Below are 17,745 nucleotides of genomic sequence, written 5' to 3' on the forward strand. Positions count from 1 at the left end.
TAGAATTGTGTGGCAGAAGGTGCTGGATAGGCATTTTTGAAGTCTATGACCTTCTGTTTCTCTGGAGAACAAGTGTAAAACCAGAGGTTCTGTTCCCTCAATGTCTGTTTCTCTGGCACTACCCTGCCTGTACTCTTTCAGGCAGCATGCATCTGTGTGTTACCTTTGTGACAGAAATGATACTGCGAATCTCCCAGAGGCTGCTCTCAAATGTGTGTGATAGTTATCACAACAGTCACGTCATGTTTTTGTACGGCATGACCTGGCTTGAGATCTCAGATGTCCGCACTGCATTAGGAGCAGAGGATGTGAGGGCCTTTTGGTTCACTGAGCCCAGAGATATGATCTATTACAATCCTTTTCATAAGCTGGCTGTGAATTACCATTGCAAAGATCAAGCATGTGCATTAAAAGTATTGTTCTAGTCTCTGGCTGCTTGTGAGTAGCATAAGAAAAGGATTGAAGCAGGGGAGATTGTATTAATTCTTTCAGACACCTGTTGAAATGCATATATTCCTTGGGTTGTCAGTCTCAACTTGGGCTTTAAAGAGTTGAAGGAACTGAGGTCTAACCTCTAACCCTATTGTGACTGCACCATCTAGACATCGTTTTCCAAGCCCCCACGTTTGCATGCTCAAATCTGTCATGACTGACCTTAGGGGTTATGTTTGTTATGTTTCCTGTTTTTGTGTCCGCTCTTGTCCCCTCCAGAGTGGACACATGCCAGCAGTGCGGGTATGGGATGTGGCCGAGCGAACCCAGGTGGCTGAGCTCCAGGAGCACAAGTACGGCGTGGCCTGCGTGGCCTTCTCCCCCAGCTCCAAGTACATTGTTTCAGTGGGGTACCAGCATGACATGATTGTCAACGTGTGGTCTTGGAAGGTAAGTTCTCCAGGAGGCTGGGTGGACCACAGGGTATTGCTAAATTATAAAGAGTGAACAGTCTGACTGTAAACTATTTTGATTCCATCTTTTTTTCTGCTTTGTTTTAATACTGTTGTTGTCTTATTCATAGACACAGACAAGTTTGGACATGAGAGAGAACTATGGTCCCTTAGGGAAGGTCTAAGTCACTTCAGTGAAGGGATATTCTCTGTACTTGGAGACATGTGACATCTTGCTGTCCAGTCAGAAAAGCCTAGACTTGGAAACCTTGTCAAAGCCTTGTGCTTTTTTGGAGGCTTATTAAAAACTAATTTATGAGGTTGAAGAAGGAAACTCTCATCAACCAGGGATTTCTTTTGTGGTGTAGTGGATGTTCTTGGCTTATTTTGGTTTGGTTGTGTCAGGGTTTGTGGTTCTCTAATCCCATCCTTAATGACTGAAAAATGGGACGTAGAGAAATCACAGTGGGTGAAAGACAGTGGAGGTCACTCTGCCACTGGGTTAAGGCAGCACTCTGTGGAAACAAAACACGTCTTATCCTCTAGAAAACATTTAAGTGTGTGCTGTTTGTGTATAAGAAAAGAAACATTTATTGTCAGTAGGTTTGGAGTCTTCTGTATTAATAAATGGTAAGCACTTATTCAACTCTTGCTACCTCTTCAGGTGCTGTAAGCCTTTCTAAAAGAGATGCGATTAAAAAAAAACTTTAATGCATCTGTTAAGTCTCACATGATCATAGAACTACAGAACTGTTTGGATTGGAAGGGACCTTAAAGATCATCTAGTTCCACCCCTACTGCCATGGGCAGGTACACCTCCCTCTGGATCAGGCTGCTCAAAGCCTCATCCAACCTGACCTTGAACACTTCCAGAGATGAGGCATCCACAGCTTCTCTGGGCAGCCTCTTCCAGTGTCTCACTGCCCTCACAGTAAAGGATTCCTTCCTAATATCTAATCTAAATCTCCCCTCTTTCAGTTTAAAACCATTACCCCTTGTCCCATCACTACACTCCCTGATAAAGAGTCCCTCCCCATCTTTCCTGTAGGCCCCCTTTAAGTATGGGAAGGCCACTATAAGGAGTCTCCCTGGAGCCTTTTCTTCTCTTGTAGCTTGTAAGTCTGTGCTCATTTAGAGTGTTACTCACTTCATCACATTCCCTGTGCTGTAATTTAAGATCTCACTGTTAGTTCACTCCTGCATGAGCTGAAGTTTGACCTCGCAGTTTTTTTGTATAGCTGAGCTGTGTAGTGATAAAATGTGTGTATATCATTGTTGAAAATTGAGTGCTCAGCCTTTTGTTTTTTTCTAGTTATGAAAATGAAAGTAGTGACTTGGAGATGGTCATAATGCATGGCATGTGTGGGACCGAGTACAAGTAGATTTATTTTCCCTTGCTTATTCAGGTTTTTCTGTTCACTCATCCTATTTATGATTATGTGCATAAGAGCTTGTGAGATAAGAACTATCTCACTCTTCTGCACTGAAGAACATGTGCTTTAAGCATACGCTTCAGACTTTGACTATTGGGAGGTCCAGCTAGCCTCTGTTTTGTAGGCTTGGTACAAAAACTAGAGAGACTTTACCTGACCAAAGTCAAAGAAGAATAAGAGACCAAGATGAGTAAACAGATTCTCTGGAATCACAACCCTTCTTCTATCCGCTTTGCTACTGCTTTGATTTCCCTGTTTCTCCTGGCTGAGAGACTTGCTCAGTCTTTGCCTGTGATGGAAAAGAAAACCCTTGTTGTCCATGGGGTCCCCTTGCTTCCCTGAAGAAAGACCACAACAGTGGTACAGATGTTAAGGTCTGCAAGGCCTTTCTCTGTGCTCTGTCTTGAAAGGAATTATGTTAATAGCTGTCCCCCTCACTTTTCTCCCAGTCTGAGTTGGGAGGATCCTCCATGGTGATGATGCAGCAGCCTAGACTCCTTTATTGCTGATTTATTCAGTTCTGTCAGCATGCTGTCCAATGGGGCACTCGGCATGACATGGTTTGTGTGTTGAGGGAATTGCGTTGGGAAGACTGGGAGCAACTAAGTCCCTAAAAAGAGGGTTAAAGGAAACAGAGCGAGAATCAGAAGTGCTGCACCGTTGTCAGCCACTGCAGGCAAAGGGCAAAACTTTTCTCACTTCTACCAATCCCTGGGGAGAAGCAGGGGCTGGAAAACTGAGCGCTTGTATAGTGGACGTGGAGCTCCTGCCATCTGATTGTTCTGCTTGGGCAGTGTCTGATCCTGTTTTCTGTCTCTGCCATGATCTTCCGCCTTTCCCAAACTCTTTGATGTTTTGAGGTGCACATTTGAAGCATAGCAGATTTTGCTTTGTCCCTTCCAATACAGGCATGATCTTTTTATGTTTTGGGTCTTTTGATAAAGCATCATGTCTTTAAAGAGAAGAGAGACTTTACGGAGGAGCCAGTACTGTTTTCCCTGCAGAAAAATACCTGTCCCTCATCTTGAGTGCCTTGCCCTCATTGCTGCCTGGAGCCTGGGAGAGCTCCTCCTTCTGCTGGCCTACCTGTACTTTTGATGTTTAGAAAGGGAAATGGGGTTGCTCTGAGCTCCTGGTGATTGTGAAACCAACATGTTGAGGCTCAGACAGCAAGTTCCTGTAGGCACTAGTGCCTGCTGATTTGTTCTTGATCCCAGTCAATGTGGAAGTAGAATTGAATGTAAATGTGGATTGTGCTATCTGCCAAATCAGTGCTCCTAGCTAATGCTGGGGAGGTTGTATTCAGGGGTGAATGGGGAATAGTGTGGGCCTTGTCTCTTCCCTGCTGCAGCACTTGTACTGGATATGTGCCTGTAATTGAAATAAGTTTTCTTTGCTTCCAAGCGAAAAAATTAAGCTATCTAAACAATTATGTTTCCAGAAAAACATTGTAGTGGCAGCCAACAAAGTCTCAAGTAAAGTGACAGCTGTGTCATTCTCAGAGGACTGCAGTTACTTTGTCACTGCTGGAAATCGACACATCAAGTTTTGGTACCTGGATGACAGCAAAACCTCCAAGGTGAGAGAAAGTGCATCAAGGCCAAGCTGTGAAAAGGCATTTCCATCTTACAGCAGGGTGGGTTTTACCCCAGTGGGACAAAGAGTTGCGGGAAGTGAGAAGTCTTTGATTTTGCTGGGTTTCAAGGATAGGTGTCCACCCCTGGCTTTCAAGTCTCAATCTCCCAATGGGCTGGTAGCACTAAAAGGTGCCAAAAGCTTGTCTTATCCTGTGCTAAGGTAGGGGCATGGCTCCAGGACTTGTACAGCAGCATGCTGCTGCTTTAGTAGTCACATATACTGAAGGACAAAATAAACTAGAGAAGAGCTGCAGTTGTTGAACTTCTTGGAGAACAGAGGGAGAGCTGTTTGATGTTGATATGGGCATCTCAAAAGGTTGTGAATGTTATTTTGAAGCACCAACTAAAGTGTTTAAACTTTTAGCTGCTCTATTCTTTTCTGAGGGACAGAATCCATATATGATAATTTTTCTGCATTCTCATGAACAAATATTCCTCCTTCATGCTTGGGCCCTGCTTTGGCATTTGGTATAAATCACAGATTGACTGTGGAAGGATTGTTCTTCCAGTGATTGATCTGATGTCTCTAGGTCATATATTTGGATGTGTAGTTTTGGTGGCACTAATAGTGTTCTGTTCCACTGACGTGCTAGTACTGATGGTCCCAATACACTGTGCAACCAGTGGGCCTGCAGCAAGTACAATGTGTCACTACCTCTCCTTGTAGGCTGTTTGCAGCTCACTCTTTTTAAGGCACTTCAGCACTCAAGGCTTCATGTTCTAAAAAATGTCTATCTGCCTGGAGTGCCTTGCTCTATTTCTAACAAACTGTTTTTTGTTGGTAGGTCAATGCCACAGTCCCTTTGCTAGGTCGCTCAGGATTGCTTGGAGAACTGAGGAACAACTTCTTTGCAGACGTGGCATGTGGAAAGGGCAAAAAAGCTGACAGCACCTTCTGTATCACATCCTCAGGCCTGCTCTGTGAATTCAATGAAAAAAGGCTGCTAGACAAGTGGGTGGAGCTGAGGGTGAGTTTTACATCCTCCTGTCCTGCAATATTTGTGCCTGCTGAAGCAGAGCAGGAGCAGCAAATAATAAAGGCACTCAGGGAGCACAAGCTGACCACCAGCAGTGCAAGTCATTGGGCCTCTGCCACTTTGTAACTTACTCTGGAAGGCCAGGCAAAAATAGCATTGCTTCTTGGCAAAAGGGCTTTATTAATCATTAAGGCTCTTTCATTCTCAAGCCTCAGCATTACAGCTACTGCCCTTCTGGAAGAGCAGTGTCCTGATGTAGCTTTGGCAACCCCTGGTTGTCCCTCGTGGCTTGGCCTGGACAAGTACAAGTTTTAGAAGGATTCCAAGTTCTACTTGCTCTGCAATGTCTTACTTGGCTTGTGCACCTCAAATGCAGGTTCCCAGGGTACTAGTTGGTTTGGCTATTCTAAACCACCTGGTTGGCCCATAGTTAAGACTTTGATTACCCTTTTCCTTTCAATTGAATGTAAGGTGCCCACCTGAAAGGATCCAGTGTATTAAAGTCAAGGGAAAAATCTTTCCACGCTTTCACTCAAGTGAAATGCCTCTTCTTTTCTTTCCTTTCCTCTCTAAAATCTGCCTTTCACTCTCGCTCAGAATACAGACAGCTTCACAGTAAGTTGGAAAAAAAGTTTTGCATTGAACTCATCCCCTTATCACCACACTCCATTTTGTACCATTTTCTGCCATTTGTACAGGTCCCAATGGGAGAGGGAAGAAAATCCATTTTTTTCTTTTCTTATCCCCTTGTGACAGGTAACATATTGACTTGCTAGTACAAGGTGAGGTGCTGCTTGCCTGTCAGTGGTACTGAATGTCACAGAGGAACAAAAAACAATGTTCAGAGTAAGACCTGGCTCGAGCAAACGTGTAGCTCTGCTGACCTCCCACCACAGTGGCTGGCAGAGGAACTGGGCTTTTTCCTTAACCGCTTGGAATCTGCAATGGACCTTGGCTGGGAAGCTCTTCAGAAAGGAAAATTGGATTTTTAGGCTTTTCCTTACTCCCAGGGCTCGACTTCACTTCACTTCAGCTCTTCTGACCATGACTCCTTTGTCTGTCAATTTACTATTAAGCCTGTTGTGTGCCCTGGTGACCTTTGAAGTGAGAGCATGTTGCTTATTCTCCTTGTATACTGTGTCCTCAGACCACTGTGGCAAACTGCATCTCTGTGAATCATGACTACATCTTCTGTGGCTGCGCTGATGGCACTGTGCGGATTTTTAACCCTCTGAACCTTCACTTTGTCACCACACTGCCGAAACCGCACTTCCTGGGAACAGACATCGCGAGTGTGACTGAGGCCAGGTACCATGGAGAGGGCGGAAGGGAGCAAGGGAGGCTGGTGGGGGTTAGAACTGTTCCCCAGACCTTTGCCATCTGAAATGTGCTCTTTTTATGGATTTAAATTGGCAGCCTGTTGCAGATCTCCCTGAGTTGTTGCAGCCTTGCCTTTCATGGCTGGGCTGCAGCCCAAAGCTGATTGCTGGGCCACACAGCATATCTTACTCCTCATCTCCCTGAGATTGCTTGGGTCTGATGGCCTTTTGACGTTGGTTGCTATGAGAAAGCAGGCAGAGGGCACAGGATGCTGTGGCACACTTCAGTTGTTCCTGTACTATGCCACATCCTTTGCTTACCACTGGTAAGGGCTGAAGACTCTCCTCCGTAGCAGTATAACGATGTTGCTAAGAGATGACCAGGCTAGGCTCTCATGGGCACTTTTTCAAAGGCTCCTTTGCAATCTTTCATAGACCCAAATCTCCTACTATTCTTTGCAGTCTTCTCCCTCAATTTTGGGAATTCTATTGTTTTGTTTTCTTACCTCGCTCCAGTGTCTTCTGTATTGACTCTCTGTTTCTCACCTTCTGAGATGGGTAATGTGATTTTAGTTCTGTCTGCTAGCTTGTGGAGGCTTATGCTAGAGAAAACTCTTCATGTGTTGCTGTTTGCCAGTCCTGTTGGGAGGCTTTCCTGGACTACTTCTGTTGCCCTCTTTCACTTCTGTTACTAGTGGGAAACTACCAGATGGAAACTATCAGTTTCTGGTGGTGCTAAACTAAAACAATTGTACACATAGACCCTTTAAAAATACTCCTTGCTGCTTTCATGCATCAGTTGAGCAGAAATGTTCATGTGATTCTTAAACATGCGTTTGTAGCGCTGATTACAATCTTCCAATCAATTTTTTTTTCAAGAAGCTTGAAAACGCAGGACTCCTTTTATTCCTGTGCATGCCAGAACCTCTCTGTGGGATGCCAGTTGCCTGCAATGAACTGCCCACAACTGTATCAATAACTTGATTTTTCAGTAGGATCTGGGCTGCCCTCAAAGCTTTGCACTTGCAGAAGCAGGGCTCCAATTGTCTGGTGTGCTACATGTGCTTTGGGCCTCATCCCTGCATCTCCATCAGCCCTTTCAGTTACCTCCTCTCAACACCCTGGCACTCTGGCTATAATTGTCTTATTCGATATCATTAGCAGGATTGTGGGATGGCCGTGTTCACCTCAAGTCAAAAGAGCAGCTCCTTCTTTATGTGCATGGCAGCAGCACTTAACAGAGGACCCCTGCAGAAGAGACACAGGGTTCACGTGGCGTGATTCTAATCTAACCTGGGGAAAGAGATGTTCCTTGTTCTGCAGAATTCCTCTGTTTTTAAGTTTGCAGCAGAGAACTTGCCTGTCTAGAAAGGACTGTACCTGTCTGCAGTTGTCCATCTCATAAGCTTCTGCAAGCAGCACCAAGCTGGCCTGTGTGTGGGGTGGGGTTGGAAGAGAAGCATGTCAGACAAGCGGGCGCTAAAATGAATCGTTCATTTGTCCCTTGTGCTGGTGTGCTCCTGTCTTTTGAGTGCAGTACTTACTCTTCTGCTTGGTCCCACACAAGAGCAGTTCCTGCAGTTAGTAGATAAAATATAGTGCCCACCAAAAGATGATCCTCCACCTCCCCTTTGCTTTGAGATTATTTGACTTGGATTGTACCACCTGGTTATGCAGGGGTAAATGGTGATAATGAAGTGTCCTGTTTGGCCCTTCTTTAGGGAAAGTCAATCATGTGTCTGTGGTGAGACTCTGGGTTGGATGGTAAGGAGAATGACTTTTGCCATGGGACTTTCAGGCTTCTTTTGGGACTCTGGTTGTTCAAGAGACAGATCTTCCCAGCCAGCTGCTCTCTCTACCTATATATGCCACATGGTACTGTTCACCTTGCCAGCACCCTGCGGAGAATCTGAGCTCTCATGCTTCACCTCCTTGCTCTGGGTCCAAGAGAGCGCAAGTTAACCAGGCTGTTGTTCTCTCTTTGTACAGTCGTCTTTTCTCTGGTATGGCTGATGCAAAGTATCCAGACACGATTGCTTTGACTTTTGACCCCACCAACCAATGGCTTTCCTGTGTATACAATGACCACAGCCTGTATGTGTGGGATGTCAAGGACCCGAAGAAAGTGGGCAAGGTGTACTCGGCTTTGTACCACTCTTCCTGCGTGTGGAACATAGAGGTATGTTGTCTGCAGACACAAGTGTTGGATTGCCAGTAGCAGCTGAGGAAGTCATCTGAAGAGCTGCCAAATTTGAATGCAAACAACTGCAGAGAGCAAGAATTCACTCAGATTTCCTCCACACTAGTTAGTGTGGTTGCTATGGGGCTTGAGTTGGAGCTGGGAACAGTTCTTTGGCTGCATTGCAATGACTGACTACATATGTTAGATGCAGTGTGTTGCTGGAAAAAAATTCTTGCCATAAAAGGTGAGAGGTGGGACAAGGGGCAGAACTGGACAAAGCTGGATGCAGGGGCACCTTTCACAAAATGCTGAAGAGTTTACTGCTGACCTCAAAAAAAAAAAAATTGTTTGAGATCTGTGGTGAACAAGTGCTTCAAAGTCAAAGGAATGAAACAAATAATAAGATCTCAGCTCTGATACTTGTTAACCTATTTCTAGAGCATCCTGAACTAGCCTCTCAAGTGACTGTCATCTTCCAGTCTGTCTAATTGGCTTTCCCTCAGAGGGACAGAGGGAAGGAAAAGAGGTATTAGGAAACAATCTAATTGTTAATACGTTGAAGTATGTCCAACAGTGCTCAGGAAAGGGGGAAGCGGAAAGAAAGTGAGAAGAGATTGAGGACTTTTCTTGTTATTATTTGTTAATTGCATCTCTCCCTTCTGGATTATAAATGGACAGTAATAGTTGGAAGTTGCAAACAACCGTGCAAGGTGGTTGTTGCATGATCGTTGTTGTGTGGTCTTTGAGGTGGTCTCTTTGAACTATTAGAGACAAAGGATGCTGGCTTGTTTCGTGCTTCTTAAAGGAATATTCTACATTTAGAGAAGCTCAGTGAGCATTTGTTTGAAGTGAATATGAAGCCCTGATCTGCAAACAGGTTTTCATTAGGAGAACTGGCTGACTCTTGCAATTACAAAGTCAGAGAGGACAGCCCTTTTATCTCATTTTGGTTTGAAACTTGCTACGAGTGTCTAGGATGCCAGCTGCCAGGCAGTCTCATTCAGGGGTTGATTTTTCCTGCTCTTAGATGTATCCGGAGGTGAAGGACAACAATCAGTCTTGCCTTCCTCCTGGTTCCTTCATCACCTGCTCCTCTGACAACACCATTCGTCTGTGGAACACCGAGAGCTCCAATATTCACGGCACAGCCCTGCACCGCAACATCCTCAGCAATGTAAGATCCCGGACTTTGATCACCTCTTTGCCCTTAGAGTTGCTCTTTATCATGCACAGTTATTCCCAAGTTAAGGCCCAAACTTCTTCGGACCTCTAAGTCAACATAGGCTTCTCTGTAAACAGAGCACAAGTCTGGTGAAATGTATGAACCTGAAGAAGCATGAAGGGAGTGTCAGGTGGAAAGACAGTTTGTCTGAAATAGTCCTGGGGACTGTTGCTTTTTCCATAAACCACCCAAGGATTCGCCAAGCTTAGTCTCTTCCAAAACGCCTCATGCTATATGCTTCAGTAGAGCTGTTTCTCGTTTTCTCCGTCTCTGTAATGTGTAACCACTTGAAGATTTGTTTGGAAAAGATGCATTAAATGAGGCAGAGATTTGGGAGAATTGAGAAACAGTTTACACTCGCTTCATCTATATAAAAGAGAGGATATTCATACAGAACAATGATTACTTGTGGATGTTTGCTTCTGTTCTCAGTTGTGTTGGAAGATCTGTGGGCACAGCAGCCCTGACCTGCCCGTTTTCAGCAATCTGCTCATGGTGGAAAAAGCTCCTGCTTTTTCTGTCAGAAAGTTCTCAAAAGGCATGGGCTGACTTGGGTGATCCTTAGAAGCCTTTCAGATTCTTGCTGTGCCTTCTACTACATTGTAATCATTAATGCCAGAGCTTGTTGTTTGTGTGGGAGATGCTGTTAGTTTCTAGATGAAGGGGAATCTTTTGCAAAGGGTCATCATGAGACACAGCTGTGAAACTTTCATCCTACAATATGAAAGGTAAGCAGTATTACTGCTAATGAAGTGTATATGTTGGCCAGGAGCCCGATTTCTAAGGCAGATGCTTCACTTTACTATTTTGTAACTATTTAATATTTCTGGGTGTAATGTATCCCCAGGACTTGATGAAGATCATCTATGTAGATGACAACACTCAGGTACTTCTGGATACTGATTACAACTCAGCAGGAAGTGCAGACAAAGCTGATGCACAAGTGATGGATACAAAGGTGGGGATACGCACTGTCTGTGTGAGTCCCAGTGGGGAGCATCTGGCCTCGGGGGACCGGATAGGCACTCTCAGGTAATCCCATAGAGCTTCTTGTGCAGATTGTGGGCTAGGTGGGCATAAGAATCAAAAGCAGGTCTTGCTAATTTGATTAAACATACTGAAATCAGCCATGATGTGTCTTAGGATATATGAGTTGCAGTCTTTGAGGGAAATGCTGAAAGTGGAAGCCCATGACTCTGAGATCCTATGTCTGGAGTACTCCAAGCCTGACACAGGTAAATGCAATTGAGCTTCTTCCCTTTTGCGAATGAATGTAGTGTTGAGCAAGTCAAAATGTCCAGCCGTAGTATGTCAGAACTTTCAGTGGTGAGCTACTCCCGGATTTCACAGCAGGCTTATAGCGTTGGGCCAGTAGAGCTGGACTTCAAAAAAGACTTCTTTTTCATACTTTTCCTTGGAATATTGTAAGTCAAGACTTAAACCTATTCTATCTGTTGTTATAGTGTGAAATCCAGAGGTGTTCCTTTGTGTCCATCCATGCAGTTAGCTACACTATAATGTTTTGTCTCTAAAATGACTTGAGAAGCTGTTTGAAAATAGTGACTGGAAGAGCAAATAACTTTTTAGTAATTGTCTTGCACTCTTTTTAACTTTCTGACAGGCTTAAAGCTCTTAGCCTCAGCCAGTCGGGATAGATTGATTCATGTTTTGGATGCTGGAAAGGACTACAGCCTGCAGCAGACCCTGGATGAACATTCTTCTTCCATCACTGCTGTGAAGTTTGCAGGTAGAGAATCATGGTCTCCCTCCAAAGCTGGATTTGAGCACTGCTATTGTCTCATTGTGGCTGTAAAGTAATTTTAACTGCTTAAATACTGGGTTAGGCCAGGGTGAGGCTGCAGCTGTGTCTTTTGTCATCTTCTGTAGCTGCATTCTAACGGAAGGTGATATTTGATGGTACTTGCCTTCTTTTCCCTTTTGTTTTTTTCTGCTCTTCTTCCTGTCCACTCAATAAACCTCTCCTGATTTGAAGTTCTCAGCATTTCTTTAGAAAGCTATTTCTTTGTGATGATTTACTCTAACTGATGTCAGATGGCTACACATTGTTCTTAGTGAAGAGAACTGTTGAACAGTCATCTCTCAAAAAAATCACCAAACCCACAAAAAAACATTTTAGGACTAACTAGTCACAAGTAAATTTGTCATTGCAAACCACTGTAAGACTTTGCATTCGTGGTAATGGAGCAAGTTGCATCCTCAGCACTCAATTACTACTGATGTTCAGACATCAGTGTGGTGTATTGTGCTATTGTCAGGGAACAACAAGGGCTGGCTGCCCTGGCTGGGGAAGCCAGTAGCCAAGGGTGACAGGAAGGCAGGCAAAGATAGTGGCCTCACTGGCAATGGGAAATACCCACAGTACCTGAACAAGGTGGAACAGATCAAGTCCAGTCATAGTAACTAGGTCCAGCCAGTAGTCCAGATCACCAGACAAATCCATAGTGGTAAGACAGGTTGGCAACTCAAGGTCAGGATCAGTCTGGAGACAGTGAGCAGGGTCAGCCACAGTTCAGTGACTGCCAGGCAAGCCCATAGCAGCAAGGCAGGTTTGAGTTCAAATCAGGAAGCTGAGTCCATGGGTCAGGGTCAGGATTCAGATCAGTAGGGTACATGGCCAGGCACAGACGTGGCCGCAATGCTGCTGCCGTGTAGCTCAGTTGGGCTTCAAGGATGAGAACCTCAGCTTGAAAGTAGCTCCCAGGTGAAAGGCAGGGACCTTGCTGAAGCTTCATAGCAGAAGCTCCCCAAAGCTGCCATGAGGCTTTTTCAGATTTTTTTCTCAAGGAGCTTCCAAGGCCAGCAGAAGTCTCTCTGACAGCTCTGTCTTATTAGTGAGCTGACCTTGAATGCAGCCAGCTACTTCTTAGGAGGTAGAGGAACTGCACTCAAGGCCCTGGCAGTGAAGGCCTTTATGCTGGTCTGTGAGCTAACTGCAGTCCTGCTCTTAAGTGGGTGCAGTTCAAGTGGACTTGTGTGATATTGGATCCATTTTCCTTACATGGATTTTCATCAGGTGTTGCTTTGCTGAAGGAGCGGCAGTGCTGGAGGAAGAAGGAAAGCCTGACCCTGCAGTAAGAAAGGGCAGCAAGAAAAATGTGACTGACTTTGAGGATTGAGAGTGCCTATTGCCCGTTTTCAGCTCATACTGAGTGTGAACTTGTCATGTTGCTGCAGAGTGCTGTGGCACAGAGAGAATGAGCACGTGAGCATACTATTGGGGGAGAGTGCAGAATTACATCCTCATCTGTTGTGTAAAGCTTCTGTATTAAGGCCTCGTGCACTCTGAGCAGTAACAAATGCTGTCCCTGGGAAGAGGCTTCTGTTTTGCTGCAGCATCCTGCTGCTTAAGTAAGGAGACAGCCTTAGCTAATCAGGACTGGAATAAATGAGCAGTGGTATAAACTGAAACATTTCCTCCAGCTTGTATCTGTGTTTATCTTTTGATCGGCTCCTGCCTTTTTGTTCCAGCCAATGATGGGAAGGTGCGAATGATAAGCTGTGGGGCGGACAAGAGCATCTATTTCCGCACTGCGCAGAAGGTAACTTTACTACAGCGTTTTGTGCACTTTTAAAAATAATCTCTCCACAAAGAAACTGCTTTAAGGAGTGATATCAGAGTTTCTGTGTGAGCTTGTTGCTGTTTCAGCCTGAGTGTCTCCCACTGACTCAAAGCAAGAGATTACATTCAGAGAACCAGTTATGTGAAGCATGCACCTGCTCCCAGCCTGGCCTCTCAGCAAGATGCAAAGTAGGGAGCTGTTAGGATATCTGCTTTTCTTTCACTGACAGGGGTATTGCAAAGAGTGCTGAAAGAGTATGGGCTGGAAAGAGGAGTTCATTGTGCCTCCAGTCCCAGCTGCTCCCAGCAGACCTGGTTAGTGGGAAGGGTTGGTTTGTGCTGGCTGTGTGAGAGGACTCATCTGTATTTAGAAGTTTTTAATAATGGGTTGACTACTTGATTTTGACACAGTCTTTACCCACATGCTTAGACAGGAGAAGGAGTTCAGTTTACCCGAACACATCACATTGTTAGGAAGACCACGCTGTATGACATGGATGTGGACCCCAGCTGGAAATACGCAGCTATTGGATGCCAAGATCGTAACATCAGGTTAGTTTACTTCTTGTCTTGAAAATATTTTTTCAGTCATAAATGAGTTGGCCAAGGCAGTCCCATCTCCATCATCATTCCTCTACGTTCTTTGACACAGCATTTTCAGACAGATCTGAGGCCTCACCTCACACTCTGTGAGGTTGAACTCTGCCTTTCCCCCACTGGTAAAATGCTGTGGATATAGGCAAATGCCCAGAGGACTCCTGGATTCTTGCTGGGTTGCTCTGCAGAGCAAAGCCTTTCTACAGGGAGAGCAAGTGTGCCTTCCTTGGCACATCATTGAGTTGTGGGGCAAGAACTTCTGTGCTGTGGTAATTTTTACTTTTAAAGGTATGTCTAGTGAGAAGCTGTGAGGTCCTGTGGAATAGCTGGGACTGTAGGAACCTAAAATTGAGCTAGGTGTGACTGTCTTTGGTCAAGTGGAAACCTTTCTCTGTTCCCTTTTTATCCATTTCTTCAATCTATCTGCTCTACCTTCCAATTAAGAGACTCTCTGTAGTTGTCCATCTCCTCCTGTTATATCTGGGTGAGATACCATTGCTGAATGTAATTTACTTTTGTATTCTAATGTAAATAGTCTTGCTACCTTAACCCTTTCCTTTAGTATGAAGGATCCACAGCAGGGAGGACTGACTGAAGCTTATTAAAAGCCATTCCTAGTATATCACCATTAGCCATTACAAGGCATGGCAAGGTTTTCTCCCTCTCATTTGACCTCTCCTTCAGTGCCATGATGCTATACTTGTTTTTGATTCTTGGCTCAAGAATCAAGTCTTAATTTTAATTCAGATAATCTGCTCGATATCATATCATCCAGTCCTGGACTCCTACATTACTTTTGAGTTTGTTTCTTGAACCGTTTAAATGATTGGTGGTTATAGTTCATAGACGTCATTTCTCTACTTCCTGTGGCTTGGCTCTGTTCCCTATATCTCATGTGGAACAAGGAGCAGAAAGAGAAAAGGATCCTCGTGACAAGAGTCACAGGGCAGTACCTGGGCAAAATGAGCAATGTTGTCTTATGTTGTTCCCCTCAGGGTCTTCAACATAAGCAGTGGGAAGCAGAAGAAGCTTTATAAGGGATCCCAAGGTGAAGATGGCACCCTCATCAAAGTAAGCTGTTTTCTTTCCTTCATCCCTTTTCATTTTTCATTTTTTCCAGCTTTTCTGAATGCAGCTCAGAGTGCTTTTTTTTTTTTTTTAATGTTTGCTCCATACTTTGTCCCCTATCTTGCTGCTGCTTCCTTCTACCTCCATCCTTACAGAATGGTTATGTATTTGCATTTCATCAGGTTAAAACAGGAAAAGAGTCAGTGAATCCTGAATTGGTGTATAACTTCTCTCTCTGCTATTTCTGAAGTGAGGCACAGGCACATGCTTGTAAAAGCAGGTAGAACTGCAGTAATATCTGTCAGGAGAGATTATTCAGTCCATTTACTTTAATACTTTACTTTCTGCTCCAGAGAGCTCATTCTGGCTTTCTTGGCTACTTTTTTTAGGATTTTTAAGGTGGAGATACCTGTTGATCAATGTTTGAGGAATTTTTCGTTGCCAGAGGGCAAATACAAGTGAAAGTCTTTACAAGGTGGTAAAAAGTAGCATCTGCTCTGGAAAGCCCTGACTCTTTCTATCTTGGAGTGCTGGACAAGCCTGGTACTGCTTAGAAAGAGTCTATTCATGTTTCCCACCTGCTGAGTGTATCCAGGCCTTGGGATAGAGTAGCACACCTGCTGCTGCTGGTCTGGGCTTCCTCTGGTACACCAAGTGCATTCAAGATTCAGCATTAAGAGTGATGCCAGCACGTTGGGATGTGGAAGAATTGCATTCTTGTCTTTAAAGGGGGAAGACCTATTGACACAACCAAAATACCTCTCAAGTTAAGCTGCCAAACAAACTTCTTCATTGTATTTGTTGTCACCGATAATTTTTCTACTTTTAAAATCAAATATTTCTATTCAGCTGCACAGGCCAGAAATATTATTGGTGGGTGTAAATAGCTGGGTAAAAAGGGAGAGGAGAGCAAGAAAATTTCTTCAGTGTCACCTCTTCAGTTTTTCAGAATAGGTTATAACTGGTTTTTTATATATATATATATATATATATATATATATATATATATATATATATATATAAAAAACCTGTTATAATTCCTACAAAGTTTCTTACAAGCCAGAGTAATCAAAATGAAAAATTGCGTTATTACTGGTAAGCTCAGGTGCTTGACTATGTCTTTCTGGGATCTCAAACCATGAAATGCTGCTGGAAGCTGGATTTTTTTTGTTTTTAATATCCTTTATGGTTTTGGTTTTTTCATGTGTAGCTCAAGTGGGGAATCTCAATTCTTTTTATTGTTGCTTTGTTCATTTTTAGGACAATTATGTAACCAAGGGTTTATGGTTATCTCTCAAATTTAAACTTTCTTAGCGTTTAGTTTTGAGATCATAATATACATTGCAGTTTAACAAGTAGAACCCAAACAGTGACATGCAAAGCAAAAGATACAGCAACAAAATAAACATAACCAAAGAAAGTTATTGTTATTTACTGTGTCTTCCTCAAAACCCAGACGTTTTCATTCTCAGTTCCTTGAAGTTTTACTTAAGACAAAGCAAGATATTTTGTGACAGCTGTTCAGCTGTATTTGCTGTATAGTGCTGCTTTAGATCTAGTGAGGTATTTGGAGGGTGTTTTATATTTGATCCAAGATAAAGGTGTGTATGAAAAAAAAAAAAACCCAACCCAACCCAAAACCCAGAGTTGCAAATGCTGGAGATTTCACAGCATCATTATCACAGATAATTTCTCTGCAGTGTTGAGTTCTTTTTTGGTTTCTCTGCTCAAGATTGGAGTCTTTTAATATTTCACTTAACTCTTTCAGCCTGATTTTTTTTTTTTGATGTGTTGTTTTTTTTTTTGTTTTGTTTTGATCTTAAGATAGAAGAAAGTAAGACCCAGTGGCTGAAAAGGAGGTAGGAGACAGGTATAATCTGCCCATTGGTGGTGGTGCATTCACAGTGATTAGGCATTTAACATAAATGCCTTTAGTCTCTGATTAGGTTGGAGATAGTTTTAACAGTTTAGTCAGGTTGGACTGTCTTGGGTATTCTGGACCATTTTCATGCAGTTTGAAGACACTTTCTCACCAGATCTTTGCACTTCTCTTGTCTCCTTAACCAGGTGCAAACAGATCCCTCTGGTCTTTATATTGCAACTAGTTGTTCTGACAAGAACCTCTCCATCTTTGATTTCTATTCTGGCGAGTGTGTTGCAACCATGTATGGACATTCAGGTAAGGCACATGAACTTCTGGAAATGCATTTTTTAATGCTGATGACTAGATAGTTGGGTTGATACTAGTCAAAACTTTCTGAAGGTTCCTTCCCACCAAAGTTTGACCAATGTGTATTTTGGAATAGATTATGGTTGGATGAAGTTGCAATAGTTTATTTCATTGCAATTTCAACTTTTTTCGGACCTTGTTTTGCATTGCAAAATACAAGCATACACATGCCTTTCAGGCCATGTATTTATTTACACAGCTTATTTTAATAGCCTATAAGGTAGTCTGTGTTTTTTCAGCATATTAAGTTTTATTATGATATACCCTCAGCTCCTACTGTGCAGGAGCTATTCTATTATAGGCAAAAAGAGACTCCAGTCTTTGTGCTCATTTTGCTGTGGGATACTTTTTCTATGTCAAGCCTAGATTCTTTGTTAAATGGTTATGTTAATTGGGGCATATTGATCTGTGAAGTGTGTTGGCTTTAATCAGAATATGAGTTGCTGAGTACAGATAGGCCTTTTGTCTAATGATCTCTTCTGCCCATTGGAATAATTCAGGGAAGGTTTGTTGTTTTCTTTTTTTTTTTTCTGTGCTTTATTTCACACAGAGATTGTAACCGGGATGAAATTCAGTAATGACTGCAAACATCTGATCTCTGTTTCTGGTGACAGGT

General features: G+C 43.4%; 1 protein-coding gene across 3 annotated transcripts in view; it reads left to right on the plus strand.

Moving 5' to 3' along the window:
* The window catches only part of MAPKBP1 (mitogen-activated protein kinase binding protein 1), a 99,429-nt gene that overhangs the window by 57,193 nt on the left and 24,491 nt on the right, over positions 1 to 17,745 (plus strand). For 2 of the 3 annotated variants that reach the window (XM_086612772.1, XM_086612774.1), the window contains exons 5-19: positions 712 to 882; positions 3,759 to 3,896; positions 4,740 to 4,922; positions 5,529 to 5,546; positions 6,079 to 6,239; positions 8,240 to 8,429; positions 9,460 to 9,606; positions 10,502 to 10,686; positions 10,798 to 10,889; positions 11,276 to 11,401; positions 13,144 to 13,214; positions 13,665 to 13,786; positions 14,827 to 14,902; positions 16,967 to 17,078; positions 17,680 to 17,743. In XM_086612772.1, coding sequence (XP_086468898.1) covers positions 712 to 882; positions 3,759 to 3,896; positions 4,740 to 4,922; positions 5,529 to 5,546; positions 6,079 to 6,239; positions 8,240 to 8,429; positions 9,460 to 9,606; positions 10,502 to 10,686; positions 10,798 to 10,889; positions 11,276 to 11,401; positions 13,144 to 13,214; positions 13,665 to 13,786; positions 14,827 to 14,902; positions 16,967 to 17,078; positions 17,680 to 17,743 — 1,856 coding nt within the window. The remainder of the gene's footprint in view (positions 1 to 711; positions 883 to 3,758; positions 3,897 to 4,739; positions 4,923 to 5,528; positions 5,547 to 6,078; positions 6,240 to 8,239; positions 8,430 to 9,459; positions 9,607 to 10,501; positions 10,687 to 10,797; positions 10,890 to 11,275; positions 11,402 to 13,143; positions 13,215 to 13,664; positions 13,787 to 14,826; positions 14,903 to 16,966; positions 17,079 to 17,679; positions 17,744 to 17,745) is intronic. The other variant, XM_086612773.1, reaches the window with a different exon arrangement.

Source organism: Tauraco erythrolophus, chromosome 6, assembly GCF_009769465.1.
Source record: "Tauraco erythrolophus isolate bTauEry1 chromosome 6, bTauEry1.pri, whole genome shotgun sequence".
Classification (NCBI taxonomy): domain Eukaryota; kingdom Metazoa; phylum Chordata; class Aves; order Musophagiformes; family Musophagidae; genus Tauraco; species Tauraco erythrolophus.